Here is a 16,691-nt window from a genome sequence, read left to right as displayed (position 1 = left end):
TGTCAAAGTTTAATAGACAATGGTAATTTACTGTCATAGGAGCAATACAAATATACACTACCAATAGTAGTTTATGAAGGTGATATTTGTTGAAACAAACCCTTGCCACCACTTAATGATATTAAATCTTTTTTGTTTTGTTTTGTTTTTACTTTTTGAGTTAGGCTTTTCTATATACATGAGAATAGACTGTAAATAATTTAGGTGTTCTAATCAGTTTAATTAATTTATTGTTTCTTTAACATTCAATCCTGATACAAACGCTAAGCATCCCAAGTAGATCATTATAACCGATAACCTACCTATTTAAATAAGAGTTTTACTTGTCCCCCTTTTAGCTTTCTGAATAGCCATTAGTGAAACAACTTACAGAGAGTATGGCTTTCTCTTTGTGTTCCAATTTTCTGTGTTGGACTACCTTTAAAAAGGGGAAGAAAATAATTTTGTACATAATGACACTATTATATATTTAAATATTAATGGTGTTACAGGAAAAGGCTTCGGATCCAGACCCTAAGAGGGGGCTTTTGGATCTTGCCCAAGAAAGAATTTAGAGCGAGTCCGCAGTGCAAAGCAAAAGCAAGTTGATTAAGAAAGTACAGTGGTGAAAGGATAGCTATTCCATAGGCAGTGTAGGACGTTCCCAAAAGTAAGAGGAGGAAAGCATCCACCCTAGATAAAATGCTTTTATATGTATATTTTTTCTAGTTAGTTAGTTAGTTAGTTAGTTAGTTAGTTAGTTAGTGTGTTTGTTTTTGAGATAAGAGTCTGGCTCTGTCACCCAGGCTGGAGTGCAGTGGTGCAATCTGAGCTCAGGCCAACCTCCGCCTCCTGGGTTCAAGCAATTCTCCTGCCTCAGTCTCCCAAGTAGCTGGGATTACAGGCACGCACCACCACGCCCGGCTAATTTTTGTATTTTTACTAGAGACGGGGTGTCACCATGTTGACCAAGCTGGCCTCAAACTCGACCTCGTGATACACCCGCCTCAGCCTCCCAAAGTGCTGGAATAACAGGCATGAGCCACCGTGCCCAGCCCAGTGCTTGTATATGTGTGTGTGTGTGTGTGTGTATTTATATATATGAGATAAAAAGAGATACTGGGGAGATGTGCTATGCTCCAAAGGTTTGTGATAAAGCGCTAATTTTCTTTTCTGTCTTTATTTTTTTTTTTTTGGATACGCAGTCTCGCTCTGTCACCCAGGCTGGAGTGCAGTGGCACGATCTCGACTCACTGCAAGCTTCGCCTCCCGTATTCCTGCCATTCTCCTGCCTCAGCCTCCCGAGTAGCTGGGACTAAGGGCGTCTGCCACCACACCCGGCTAATTTATTGTATTTTTAGTAGAGACGGGGTTTCCCCATGTCGGCCAGGCTGGTCTCGATCTCCTGACTTCGTGATCCGCCCGCCTCAGCCTCCCAAAAGGCTGGGAGCCACCACATCCGGCTACTTTTCTTAATTACTATATTTTGCAAAAATTAGTATTATTGTCTTTAAAGCAAAATTAGGAATGCCTTTGTTCTCTGGATATCGGGATATCTCCCAAGGCTGCGTCTGTTTAGCAAACATTACTAGTTTGTTCCCTTAACCATAAATATCTAGAAGCTAGGAATGCCTAACTTTCTGAGAATGCAAGTCAGCGAGTCCCGGCCTCATTTTCTTAGCCCTCACTCAAAATGCAGTTACTCTGGTTGTAAGGCCTCTGACAGTAGGACAGATTAAAGTTTGAAAAGATAATATCAAATTATTAAGAAACTCCTAGAGACTTGCAACTATAATCTCAGCGCTTTAGGAGGCCAAAGTAGAAGGATAGCATAAGAACAGGAGCCCCATCTCTACAAAATTAAAAAAAAAAAAAAAAAAAAAAATTAGCCATGCATAGTGGGTGCACACCCGTAGTCCCAGCTACGTTGGAGGATGAGCTGGGAGGATGCCTTGAGCCCAGGAGTTCAAGGTTACAGTGAACTGTGATGAGCTATGATTGTGCCCCTGAACTTCTTCAGCCTGGGTGACAGTGAGACCTGCCTTACCAAAGAAAAAAAAAAAAAAAAAGCTGGGCGCGGTGGCTCATACCTGTAATCCCAGCACTTTGGGAGCCCGAGACGGGTAGATTGCCTAAGGTCAGGAGTTCAAAACCAGCCTGGCCAACATGGTGAATGAAACCCCCATACAAAAATTAGCTGAGCGTGGTGGCAGGCATCTGTAATCCCAGCTACTCGGAAGGCTGGGGCAGGAGAATCGCTTGAACCCAGGAGGCAGAGGTTGCAGTAAGCCGAGAGATTGCGCCATTGCACTCCAGCCTGGGTGACAAAGGGGAAACTCTGTCTCAAAAATAAATAAATAAATAAATAAATAAAAAATAAATAAATAAATAAATAAATAAATAAATAAATAAAAAAGAGTCTCTGGAAAGTGAGAATATAGAAAGGTGAAATAGAGGTGTTCATTATTTTTACTTTGTACACTTTTTATTTATTTAATGTAAATGTGTTATAGTCCTGTTTTACTTTTTTAATTTCAAAACAAAGAAGAGTATAACTTGGGAAATTACACTTATTCACTTATTTACTCATTCTTGTTTCTCATGACTTTCTTACCAATTAATATATATTCCTATGTTTGAATTACCCATGGCTAACAAATTTGTTCTAATGATGATGACGTATTAGGTCTTTATCTATTTTAATATTTTTGGAGTGTTGACAATTTGACATATTCTTGTAGAATGTACTTGAAAAATCCGCATGTACTTTCAGAGAAAAAAAATACTAGAAACTAAGCAATAACATACCGGGAGAGAAATTCCTTATTCAGTTAGTAAGAAGACGAAAATCACTTTGAAAAGCCCAGATTTTATTTCTGGTAGAATTTTCACAGAGCTTAGCAGCTGATGAGTATTCACTGTGAACTAAGTGCTACACTAGACACAAAGGAAAATGTGTACGTGCCTCTGAGAACTTACAATGTGGTTGGGGATCCACAACACACAAGCAACTAAGTCAACTTCAGAAACTCACAGAGAAAAACCACAGGGCAAACCTTAGACTTAACTACCCAAATAGATAATTAAGGTAAACATGATTTTTCAAAGTAAGTTTCCTCAGGAGGAGCTTTCTGAAGACATGAGTTTAAAGTCAAGTTTTGAAGAAAAAGATGAATTCGCAGGAAAAATTGGGGAGTGTATTCCAGATGAAGATGGAGTTTAACAACTGTTTCTTTAATCAATCATTACAATTACATGCAAACATGATCATTGAAAGAAACCAATAAAAGTATTTATGTGAGATCTCTTTCCTTTGTATTCCGTTTAAAAATTATAGTTGAAATCTGGTGAGACAGCTGCCAACATTGCTAGAGAGCTGGCTGAACAGACAAGAAATCACTTGAATGCTGGGGACATCAGCTACTCTGTCCGGGCCATGGATCAGCTGGTAGGCCTCCTAGATGTACAACTTCGGAACTTGACCCCAGGTGGAAAAGATAGCGCTGCCCGGAGTTTGAACAAGGTAAGGACCCCAATTATGTGTGTGTGTGTGGTGTGTGTGTGTATATATGTGTGTGTGTATATATATATGTCTTTAAAGTTTTCGTAAAATCAGAAAGACTTCACTGCTTAATTTTCCCCCTTCTATAGAATATAATCATTATAAAGAGAATCAAGTTATTTTCAATTCCTTTGTTATTTCGTTATAATAATAGAACTACGTAGTTCTTAATCTAAAGAAATGATAAATGATAATCTCTGTATATATATTTTGAATTTATAATTCTGTTTTCCATGGCAGTTATTCTGGTATGCTAAATTCAGAGAGGGTTAATGTACATAAATGCAGTTTCTTTTTTCTTTCAAACTTTTATGTTAAGATAATTGACAATGAAATAAGTGTCTAATCAATAAGTAAGACTTTAGAACATAATAACAAGAAGATATTACAGATCTTCTTCTGGAAGGATGGATGGATCGCTAACATCCATTATAGATTATTTAAAAACTGAGATAATTTACCCTAATTAATAAAACTTTTAAAAAATTCATAAGGCAAGTAATTAAGTTTAGTTTCTACTTCCTTTTGACTTTGAAATCACTCAGATTTTGTATCACTAACATTAAAATGTTAAAAGCTTAAATATTTTCCAGCAAATTTGAATTGTAATTAAAAAAATTATTTATGTTTTCAACTTCGGGGAAAATACATTTTATGAATTTTCATTTATATTTACATAAATGAAATAGGCATTTATTTACATAAACATTTAAAATATATTTCATATATTTATAAATAATATAATTATGTAACAAAATATCACATGGTGAATTAACCCCATGGTAAAACATATTAGCCTAGCTACCTTCAAATGACATGTGTTCCCTGACTGGCTGGCATTTGTATAGTAGAGATGTTCAATGACTGAAACTGAATTTTAGGGCCTTGAATATCATGATAGCCTTACTACTTTAAAAAAGAAGAATTTGACATTGCCAGACTAATATTCCTCTATGGAATTCACTAAAAGAACATTCTCGTTTAGAATGAAAATGACTGCAAAGTAGTCTTTTAATATGTTTAGTTCTTCTATGGCTTACTAGGTTAAGAATTTCATTCATCAAAGGGAAATAAATTTTCTAAATAATGATTATTCAACACAGAAAAGCCAGGTATTTTATCTGGCAAACAGTTTTGTTTGTTTGTTTGTTTGTTTTTTGTTTGTTTGTTTTGCAATTTCATCTGCAGAAAACAGGTACAGTTTTATTATTCGATACAAATTATTATTTTTTTCATTCTGAGCATAAAGGAGTTATTTTTGTCACTTAAGCCCTTGATAGAATCACAACTAATTGCTTGATGGAATATAATCCACAGCTACCTATATAATCTGGGCATGCTGTGATTTTAATGCGTTGTTGCCCAGACTGGCTGGATGCTATTAATGAATATTGCTGCCAGCTATTGTTATCATAATGTACTGGATGTAGTCATTTCTATTAATGTTACATATCCATAACATGACTTGTTATAGCAGTACTTTGTATCTTTATTTAAAAATGGTGTTGATGTCTGACAATATCAGGTAAAGCTGGCAATTAATGTCACATTCTAACTGGCTACAGCTAATCAGCTTGCCTACTCTGAATATTAAATAACTAAATAATGGGCAAATTTCCATTTGTGAAGCTTTTTAATGCTTTCTTTTGTTACCCATTTGGCTCTTTTCAATTGTTTATATAATGTGGTTTGTCATATGTTAATTTGCATGATGGGGTAAGGAGAAGGGAGGGCAAAGTTTATTTACATGCTTGCTGGCTTGCTCTCATTTCCTGTGGTTCCCACTTTCCCTGAAGCAGTTATAACCCATCAGATTTGAAAAGTCAACTCAGTACAAATTAACTGTGCTCTGTATTGAAATTCTGGAGTCCTGCAAACTACGATGCAAGTCAGTGATCCAAATGACAGCCCTGGCAATTTACTTGCACTCATTCCTCACTTAATTCTTTAGAGGAGTAACTGCTCTATGCTCATTGAAGAATGCATGAATTAGAGTTGGGAGAGTATAAGCCACACAAAAGGCATCTGGGTAACTGCTTCTTAAAACTGGGTAATTTTCTCCTTCGACAATCAAGGCTACTAAGGAAAAAAAATACATATATAGGAAAGAAGAGGAAAACCCACAAATGAATTTATAAAATTTTAGCTCATTTATTTAAACATGGTGGATAAACTGCTATTAATTATTCATTTTATCACCAGGAAATAATGTTTGGGACATAACATGAGTTGTTGCTAACCTTTTGCCCAGAAAGACATCACTCTCTATGCAAACAAACAAACAGAAATATACTTCTTATCCCACCAAAGTTTCTATCATTTGATTTTTGGCCAAAACTGTCAAAAGAAATTCTTCAAGAAATAAAAGCAGCGATTAATCAGGAGAATAATCACATTCTTTTAATTAGTAGTAGTTATCTCTAGTATGTGCCCATTAGAATCAAAGAGTCATAATGAATGGGCATTTCTTTTTTCCTGATAAACAGAAGTTGTTGTATATATGAAGAACATATGATTTGTGGTGCACATTAACCATTTATATTATCTGTAAACCACAAATAATCTTTGAAAAATGGGTTCCAAACTTTTGACGTAATTTCCTTAACTTCATGTCTTTGTCACCCATAAATTCATAACTAACCTAATGTGAAATGAATCATTGCAGATGAATGAAGTATATTGATTTTTACTAATTTCTACTAAATGTATTCAAAGATTTCTTGCTATCATTAACAACTTCATACCATACAGTTTTCACTTAGGTTGTTCTGAAAGGATGTTGGCTACTATTTTTCAAGCCATTGCTTGCTTACATTTTGCTGCTGCTTAGCTTTCATTTTCTTCTGAAAAGCAGTGAATGACAAAATAAGGTGTTTTGTGTAGATGTGTTCTTTTATTTTTCTTGTTTTCTTCTGTCACTAACTTGTTTTTTCTATTCTGTGTTTAATCTGCTGTCTTAATGGATTCAGCTTCAGAAAAGAGAGCGCTCTTGCAGAGCCTATGTCCAGGTACTTTCTGCGTTTTTATAAATGTGTTAAGTTGTTGAATGTCTGTGTTTTGATGGCATGCATGGACACCTGATAGAAAAACGATAATGTACCTTACTGAAATAAAGGAATTTCATGGGGGGCAGAAGGGTGGGAACAGAAAAACATAAAAGCGTTGGCAGGGCCAATGCTCTGTCAAACAAGAGGAACACAGACTAAGAAGGAGGTGCAACTTGAGGTGTGAACTTTTTCATCATCACTAAGAGGTGAGTTGGGTATAATCTACAAAATCCCTGTCTATAAAATCCCTATTTATTTTTCATAGCGGTGGTATGAAAACATTTCATTTTTTCATTGGGTCAGCCCATATTTGAGTAGCAAGTCGTTCAGAAATGAAACTAAATCAGTCTTACAAAACAACAAGTAATCCAGGATACTTGGAATATCATGCTTCTGTTCCTCAGTAAAGCTGTTTATTGGCTCAAGGCATGATTGTGACTATCTTACTCTCTTACTTATTGCGAAAACTGTAATCCCAATGTAAATGTGCTGTGTTTCTGGCTGACACGCTCTCATTTGTAAGCATGTTGTAATTTATAAGCAATAAACCATACCTATCTTTATGGATTTTGTATGACAGAGAACAACCTCAGAAGCAAGCTCTCTAGTTTTTGTTTTGTTTTGTTTTATAAGAAATTAAGGAAAGAAACAAAGAAGGCAGGAGGAACAATGAAAATGTTTGGCTGTAAACTTTATTCTACATGTATACATTTCACAGCATTTTAAAAAAGAAAGTCCATCTGCATTTATAAAGAGATACCCTCAAGAACCAAATTAATGGGTATGAGATTAATTTGGTTCTTGAGGGTATCTCTTTATAAATGGCAGTTTAAAAACAAAACTTTATCAGTTAATTTGAAGGTGAACATAATATCAGGGTGTTTACTTCTTTAAACCAAAATTCTTAAGTTAGGTTGATATAAATAGTAAAAATTGATTTGTTTATTTATGCCTTTCCAGTGATCTGAATATTCACACCTGCTATCCTTCTGGGTAGTATAGAATTGAGAATTGGATTTATAATGAGAAAGTGACTTAATGAGCATAAAATCATAGCAAAAGGAACTGGATAGGCTTGGGACAAACTTAGATTGTGAAAAGCACAATACAGTAGATTTTTTAATGAATGGAAATACCTCTGTGTGCCAGCTATAATCATTTGCTTAATTCTGGCTGGCAAATTCTTTTTCTTGCAGCTATGCCATTTGTAAATTCTATACATGACTATCTTCATATCCTCAACAATTATAAGTGAACAAAGCGAATATAATACAGTCCTTGTCTAGAATTTTACTATCTAGGAGAAAACATTGATTAATAAATGTTAGTACTCTAACACTTCAGAGGAATGAAAATGCAGTTGAGTAGACTCAACTTTCTTTAGATATACTCTCGTTCTGGAAATGTATACTGATCACTTTGATTGGATTTGGTGTCTTCTAAGTCTCCTGAGCAACACAAGAACACATTACAAATGTTCCCTATAAGTTGGCTAAATTTGTAGTTGGCTAAAGGTGTCTATTATGATTATGTGTGGTTTCTGTAGGGAAGGAAGTATTTCTTTCCTGATCTATAGCTAGGTTCATGACTCAGGCCCCTATAACAAAAGACAGGTTAACAAGAGAAAAACAAAAATTTATTTTGTGTAAGTTTTATGTGAGATAGCAGCATTTGGTTATGACCCCAAGAAACAGAAAAACTTGTATTTTTTTATGTGTAGGTTTGATAAAGAGGAGACAGTCGTGGGAAAGTGCAACTGGACAAAGGGGGAATTATCTAATGATAGTACATTGGGGGGAACTTAGCAAGGCATTTGTTCAGATTGTTCTGGGCATCTCTGTGTCTTGGGATCCTTCCTTCGAGGTATAGGGAGATGTGAATTAGGTTGATGTAAACGCTAAAAATTAATTTGTTCATTTATGCCTTTCCAATGATCTGAATATTCACATTCCACTATCCTTCTGGGTAGTATAGAATTGAGAATTGGACATTCTTTAAGGAGAATATTATGACTTGATTCAGGGGAAAGTTAGAAAATTCTTGCTCAGTTGTTTGATTTGCATCAGGAGAAAAAGGCAGGGTGAAGATGAGAATTACCTTCCTGCTTTTGCTCTTTTCTCAAATGCCAACGTGCCATATTTTGGAGTCACATGTTCTGAGTCTCATCATTCTTACTACTTTAATCTCAGCATTGTTTTGCAGAATGAGCAATTAGAAACTTAAAAACTAGATTGAAAAAAAATATTATTTTATTCTTGCGCTTTTCATTCTGAATGTGAAGTGAAGCTATTAGAATAAGGCTAATAAGGACATTTTGTGAAAATACTATTTAAAAGGAAAAAGAAAATTTCAACATTGAACAGAGATTAGGAAGATAAACTTTTAATTTGTGTTTTATTTTATAAAATAATGAATCTTTGGATATAAGAAACTGTTCAGGTTTATTTTTCTAAGGTTTTGGGGAAAATTGCTTGCGAGGTCTATATAGGTGTGTTTATATACATATACACATATATATATGTATATATAAATATATATCTATATATGACCTATACTCTTAGTGAGTGCAGTAGGTAGAGAAATAAAAATATCCTTTATCATCAAAAGCTGAAGATCATTTTTGAGCTGAGCAGTGTTAGGATTGTTTTTGATTGCAATCTATGCTATCCTTTAATGGGGCCTTTGGGATAATTAGTCTTTTGGTATTTAAACCTATGAAATGCATGGTCATTCAAACATGAATCTCTGGTGCAAAATTAATAGCAGTTTATTCAATGGTTGATTTCCTGGGTTATAACTGACTATGAATAAATGTTTCAGCTACTGAGTAAACATTATAACACCAAACACAAACAGAATATTGGTGTATCAGAAATGCTCTGCTCTCTAATACATTATACCACCTCTGTTCCTCTTAATGTAAATCATTATTCCATGAAATTCCAGAGTGAATAATCCTTTAAACTTTAGTCTATTTACATTTTAAAGACTTGTTTTATGTTTCTTATTGTTTCTATGTTCCGAGTACATTCAGAGCTATCTGTGAAATAGGTGTGAAATATGTTTGAAGTGCTTTATGCATTAAATTTGAAATAAGATTATTTCTAAGTCATCATAAATTTTTAAAAAATATATGGCCTTTTCATAGGCATAAGCAATGAATCTTTTAGGGTTGATTTTGGCTGTCTAACTCCATTTAGCTTTCAATTACTTAGAAGTTCAGTGTCTATTTTATGAATTATCCAGAGTTATCTTTTGTATCTTCTTACTTTTAACCTTTTGTTTATCTCACACACAAATGAAAGCACAGTGAAATTTTAACTATCACTTGTCAACTATGATAACTGACCTGTAGTTGTACAATTAAAAGTGGCTGGTGTGATATTTTAAATAATACGTGAATCTCCTTAAAAGCCATTATGTTTGCATCCCAAGAGTTTTAACAAAAAAAAAAAAAATTGAGTTTAATATGCATATTTTAATTGTAATTATAATCTTAGATTACACTAAAATTCTTGTTGGGTATCACAAGATATAAATTGATATGTGTCGTGTCATAGTAAAACATATTACTTCCATTTCTTAGACACAATGACATGGCCCTACAGAGCCCCGGGTATTCAAGAAGCTAAGGCAGAAGGATTTTTTGAGCCTAGGAGTTCGAATGTAGCCTGGGGAACTTAGTGAGACCCATGTCTCTTAAAAAAACAAGAAAAGACAGAGAGTTTTCAGTTTTATATTAGAGAAAACAAGTAAGACTTGTGTTACACATGCATATTAAACAGTTACCGTGATTTAATATTAACAGAAGAGGCCTTATAGATGAAGATGAGATAGTGTACTAGCCCAGGGTCACACAAATAGCACTGATGGTACTACTGCTTCTCTCCTGACATGTGTCCTGTGCTGCTTCAACACCATGATTAAGAATAACAATGATTTGTTATTAAAAATAAATTAATTTCCTGGAATCCTAACACTTTGGAAGGCCAAGGCGGGCAGATCACTTGAGACCAGGAGTTTGAGACCAGCCTGGCCAACGTGGTGAAACCTTGTCTTTACTAAAAATACAAAAATTAGCTCGGCATGGTGGTACATGCCTGTAATCTCAGCTACTCGGGAGGCTGAGGTAGGAGAATTGCTTGAACCAGGGAGGTGGAGGTTGCAGTGAGCTGAGATCGTGCCACTGCACTCCAGCTTGGGCGACAGAGTGAGACTCCATCTCCAAAAAAATAAAAATAAATAAAAATAAATTTATTAAGCATTGATTATGTGCCATTATTGTACAGAGCAATTAGAATACATTCTTATTTAATATTCACAACCACCATATGATATAATTATTGTGATTTTTAACTTACAAATGAAAAATTGGAGGCCCAGGGAGGGTTACATGACTTTCACAAGATCGCACAATAATAATTGAGGGCGCCCTAAATTCAAAGCTAAGTCTTTCTAATTCAGACGCTTGTGCTCCTAATCTCTGAGATACTGTTATTAGCAGGACTGATCTCATCTTTTGGTGATAGGGGGCAAGATATATCATTAGGTTTATGTTTATTGATTTTTTGCACTGTATTCCAAGCATGGAATGCAGTAAAACATTTTTTTTAATATCTTTTTTGAGACAGAGGTAAAATGGCTATGTAGTAATTTTGTGCTGCCATCTTAAGGTCATATCCAAATATAATTTGCTTTGAGGTCCTTTTATTTTCAGAGGAAACTGATGAAAAAGTTTTCATCTTAAGAGAATAAAAAACCAGCAGAAAGATACAGTAACTATGTTAAAGGGGAACTGTCCAACTGTTTTCCAGAGACAGTACCATTTTCCACCAGCAATATATGAGGATTCCAGGCTGGGCGCACTGGCTCACGCCTGTAATCCCAGCACTTTGGGAAGCCGAGGCGGGCGGATCACTTGAGGTCAAGAGTTGGAGATCAGCCTGGGCAATATGGTCAAACTCTGTCTCTACTGAAAATACAAAATTAGCTGGGCTTGGTGACACATGCCTGTAATCCCAGCTACTTGGGAAGCTGAGGCAGGAGAATCGCTTGAACCTGGGAAGCAGAGGATGCGGTGAGCCGAGATCATGCCATTGCACTCCAGCCTGGGCCGCAAGAGTAAATCTCCGTCTCACCAAAAAAAAAAAAAAAAAAGAGGATTCCAGTTGCCCCACAACCTCACTAACACTTGTTATTTTCTGTCTTTCTTACTATTGCCATGCTAGTATTTGTGAATTGAGGAAGTTCTTGACTGTAGTCATGAGATTGGGGGCAGAGGAAAGTTTAAAAATATAATTTATGAACCAGTACAAATCATGTGGTTTCAGAGAGAGGTCCATGGTTTTCGTGAGAATATGGGAGTAGAGTATGACCTCCAAGAGCTTAAGAACAACTGCCTTTATGTTTTCTAAATGTGACCAGAACTTAGGTTTGCATTTTTTCCTTATCTTTCAACCTCAAATTGTCATTTTTAAAATAGTAATAGTTGTTAGCATTGTTCTCCTCTTTAGCAGGAACTATTAAGAATTACTGGTGTTTATTTTTTACTACTTTTAAGACAGGACATTTTCCTCATGATTAAAAATATTTTCATTTTTATCAATAGTTTCTTTTGCCCACCAAATCTCAGAGGCAGTGTGTACTTGCTAGAGAGTCTGCAGTTGACCATGCTTAATGGAAAATATAAGTTCATCTAGGTATTGATGTGATTCCTTTGAGTCATTGTGTAGACTCTGTTGTGGTCACTTGCATAGCTCGGTTGAGAACTGATCAGAAAAAAAAAAAAAAGTTAGGCAGGTGTGAATTTAAAAACAAAAATCACACACCTGGTTTTTCTTCTTCTTCTTTTGTTTTTGAAAGGCAGGTAGTCTATATGATTTTTTTCATGCTTAAAGAGTATTATTATAGTATACTAAAGTATGCAATATATATACTATATAGGTATATAGGACATAGAGAGCTTATTACTGTAATATATTTTATATATATAGTATGATATAATACTATATCCTAGTAATGGAAAACCATCACATAGTGAACAACAAAAATATTTAAGAATTACTAGTTAAGCACATGTGCCCAGTATAATCTTACCAGCTCTGCGAGTACAGCAGTACACATAATAGGCAAAAATCCCTGCACTCTCTTCTAAGGTGAAAATCCTAGTGAAAGAATATGAACAATACACTGAATATGTAAAATATATGGTATGCCAGATGATGATAAATGCTATAGAGTAAAATAAAGCAAGAAAGCATGAAATGAATTACCGAGGTGATATTTGAGCAAAACTCGAAAGGAGATAAAGGAGTCAACTATGCTGATACGCAGGAGGGAGCATTTGAGCAGAGAGAACGGAAAGTTCCTGAAGCGGAAGTATTCTTGTTGGTAATGAAGGAGGCTAGTGCGACTGGAACAGAGTGAAAAAGAAGAGGATCACAGGGTGTGAGCTTGTGGTACCACAAGGCTTAGATTCTGATAGATGATTGTAAGGCCTTCAGCTTTTATTCAGAAAAGCCTAGTAAACAAACCACTGCAGGTTTCTGAGGAGAGGATAATTATCTGATGTGTGTTACAAGTAGAGAGTAGCCAATAGCAAGAAAAGTAAGGGCCAAAGCTGGGTGACCATTTGGGTAATGACAGCCACTTGGATTAGTATATTAGTGCGCATACTGAGGTAATTATTCGGATTCAGAATTTTTAAAAAAAATGAAATAAGATTCGCTAAGAGAGTGTGTGGAGTTTTCAGAGAAAAAGAGGAGTTGAAATGACAGAATGTTTTTTGCCTGAGCAATTGGAAGGATGAAGTCGCCGTTAATTGTTGAGATGGTCTATCTGCAGCCAATTTGGGAGGGTCAGGAAGAGAACTCCACTATGGCTCATGTTAAGTTTGAGATTCTTATTAGACATGCAATATCGATGTTAAATATGTCATTAAATATACAATCATGGTGTTCATTTGTGAGATTAGCCTAGAAATAATTATTTGGTAGTGTTATGCTTAGAGTGGCATTTGAAATCAGTGTTCTAGATGAATCCATCAAGGGGATGAGTATAAAGAGAGAAAAGAAAAGAATCTAGGACTGAGCCCCAGGACTCTGTAACATGAAAAGGTTGGGGAAATGAAGAGAAGTCAGCAATAGAGACTAAAAAACAGCCTTAAGGAATGAGGAGCACCAGGAGAGTATGGTATCCTGGAGTCAACTGAAGTTATTGCAGAGAGGATGAAATGATGTGAAGTGCTGCTGAATCTGCTCAGAAATGCTGATACAGCTTTTCAAAGATAAAAGTAATGTCAACTTTTGATAATTAAAAAAATTCCAAAGCCCACATGTCTACATTATTACATGCAATATCTAAACATTTTTGCCCATTCTTTTCAATTTTTTTGTATTATAAATGCACACTTTCTGTGAACCAAAGTTGCTACTTGCGCCTTTGACAAAGTGCAAATTGAATTATGCCAGTTTTACTTGTGTGCCTTTGGTGCATAAGACAAGAAGGATTCTAAGCTCCATTTATACTGCTAGGAAGAAATTAATGAGTATTTTCAAGTTCCTTGTTTGGTCACTTAATTGGCTGTGTGACAAAGAGCTCTGTGGTGCATGTCAAACAACTTTCAGAGTCCTCTAATGATTTGTGCTTTGCTTGACTTGTGATACTATTCTGTGTGGCCTGTCAGGCTGGATATCCTTGTTAAAGTGGCTAGAATAAATTGGCTAGCAGTGTGCATACAATGTAGTATATTAACTGCAGCAACAGGGAGTACTTTTAGCAGCTCTTTCAAGAGATTTAGATGTTTGCCCATAAGCATCAAAGCCAACCCAAACTTTCATTTAATATAATTAAAAGGACATCTGAAAGTAGTTTGAATCACAGCAGGTTCTTGTGGTTTGGTAACCCTTTGTTAAAACCCTGTGAACTTAATATATTTCACAGCTTGATAAATCTGCACTTGATTTATGTCAGTAAGAAAGAAAATATAAATCTGCACCCTGCATGTTTCTGGTGCCCTAAACCTATTGTTAAAAGACATTGAGATCAAAGAAAGTGACTTCTATCTACAAAACCAGAGTACTGTAGTTTTTTTCAGATAAAGAATGGTTATAAGAATTCCTTTCTATAAATTGTAGACATTAAACGCTACTACATACAAAGCAATCATTGAATCAAAAGAGTAAAATCATAAGTAATGTAAGCAGAGTAATCACACAGGTATTATTGAAAAATGTGAACAGGTCAAGTTGTAAATCTAATGATTTAAAAACTTCCAAAGGACAGTGACAGATGTTGATGATGGAGATTCTGCACTGACGTGGAAAGAACATCATTCTGGGAATCTCTCACAATTCCCCTGGCGAATGTGTCAGGTTAGATAGAAATGGCTGCTTTAGAAAGCCATTTCTGCCTCCTTCGTTTTGTACATTTCCTGTAAATAAACAAATGTTCCAGCTGCTGTTTGTATATGCATGGTTTGTGAATGCTTCAGGAAGTAATTCTAATGAGGGTGTGAAAAAAGTGTCTTTCTGTTTTTAAATAAAATGTTGTCATCTAAAACAAAAATGTTTTCTCTCTTCTTTGCACCAACTTGTATTCTCTTCTCTTATTTAATTTTCTGATCAAAGTCTGGGCCATTATGTAATTGTAAAACTGTTTACTTAAAGTCCATTCTATGCATCAGTGCTTTCTGAACATAAGTTTACCTTCAGAAAAGTTTTAAATACATAGAAAATAAATAGATATTATTTCTATGCAAATGCAAGAGAATACATATCAATTTACTTTTCCATTTATTTAATAGTTTGATGGTTACATAGCTAACCAGAAGGCAAACGATATTAAAAACAGCATTACATGTCCGGCACAGTGGCTTACGCCTGTAATCCCAGCACTTTAGGAGGCCGAGGCAGGTGGATCACCTGAGATCAGGAGTTCGAGACCAACATGAACAACATGGAGAAACCCCTTTCTACTAAAAATACAAAATTAGCCGGGCATGGTGGCACATGCCTGTAATCCCAGCTACTCGGGAGGCTGAGACAGGAGAATTGCTTGAACCCGAGAGGCGGAGTTTGCGGTGAGCCAAGATCGTGCCATTGCACACCAGCTTGGGCAACAGAGCAAGACTCCATCTCAAAAAAAAAAAACCAAAAAAAAAAAAAAAACAACATTACAGATTTAAGATCCTACTTTCTGAAACTATCATTAACTTTTTTGGTACAGATCAGAAAAGAAATGGAAATTTTGAAGTCCAATTTGCAGTAAAGTAGTTGTCTGAGGGTGTGGAACCAAACAAATGATTTTTTAGGACTGCTCCCAGAGTTACAATTTTTATGTATTCCTTTGTTTAATATATGAATCTTGGACAGCTGGTAGTAACGGAAAGTTAGCTATGGTAGCTTAAACAAACCAGGGCTTTATTCTTGCATATGAAAAATGCAGACGAGGCAGTCCAAGATTAGCTTGGAAACTGCATGAAATCATCAGGGACCAAGGCTGCATCTGGTTTTTTGCTCCATCATCTTTAGCACATGCGTTTCCATCCCCAAGATGACAAGATGGCTACTTAAGTTCCAATCATCACGTCATGCCAATCTTCCAAAAGGAAGAAGGAAAAGGATAAGTACCGGAAGGATTTGTCCCTTTTAGTACTTTCCAGGAGTCTCTCCAAACTATTTGTTATTATATTATGTCGGCCACCCTATTTGCATGGTTAAATACTTCATTAATAGGTGCAGCTTTGCAGCTGGGCATAGTGTCCAATGATTCTGTGTCTAACACAAGAGGGATATTGGGCAACTAGCAGCTTCAGATGCAACGAAAATGCTTTTTCTTTTTCTTATTTAATAACAGTGAAATCTTACTCATTTTTAATGTAATAACCTACCATAGATTTTTGACAATACAAAGGTAACTTTTGAACCCTAGATATAGATAACAATGTTCTTCTACTTGTTCTGTTAGTCATAGTTTGAGATTAATCATTTTGTCTTAAAAACAAAACAAAACAAAACTTTTAAAAGCTATTTGAAACTTCTCAGATTGCATTTTTCTACCTTTTAAGTAATTTTTTGAATAGCTAATATAGACACATGGTATAA

The 16,691-nt window shown here is 35.4% G+C and overlaps 1 protein-coding gene across 8 annotated transcripts in view; it reads left to right on the top strand.

The window, feature by feature from the left end:
• Window positions 1-16,691, top strand: part of ADGRL3 (adhesion G protein-coupled receptor L3) — an 854,829-nt gene that overhangs the window by 689,449 nt on the left and 148,689 nt on the right. For 5 of the 8 annotated variants that reach the window (XM_078001869.1, XM_078001866.1, XM_078001865.1 and 2 more), the window contains 2 exon segments: window positions 3,317-3,502; window positions 6,511-6,549. In XM_078001869.1, coding sequence (XP_077857995.1) covers window positions 3,317-3,502; window positions 6,511-6,549 — 225 coding nt within the window. 8 annotated transcript variants of the gene reach the window in all.

Source organism: Macaca mulatta, chromosome 5 (genome assembly GCF_049350105.2).
Source record: "Macaca mulatta isolate MMU2019108-1 chromosome 5, T2T-MMU8v2.0, whole genome shotgun sequence".
NCBI classification, from domain to species: domain Eukaryota; kingdom Metazoa; phylum Chordata; class Mammalia; order Primates; family Cercopithecidae; genus Macaca; species Macaca mulatta.
Note: the sequence above shows the minus strand (reverse complement) of the source record. Positions and strands in the feature narration are given on the sequence as shown.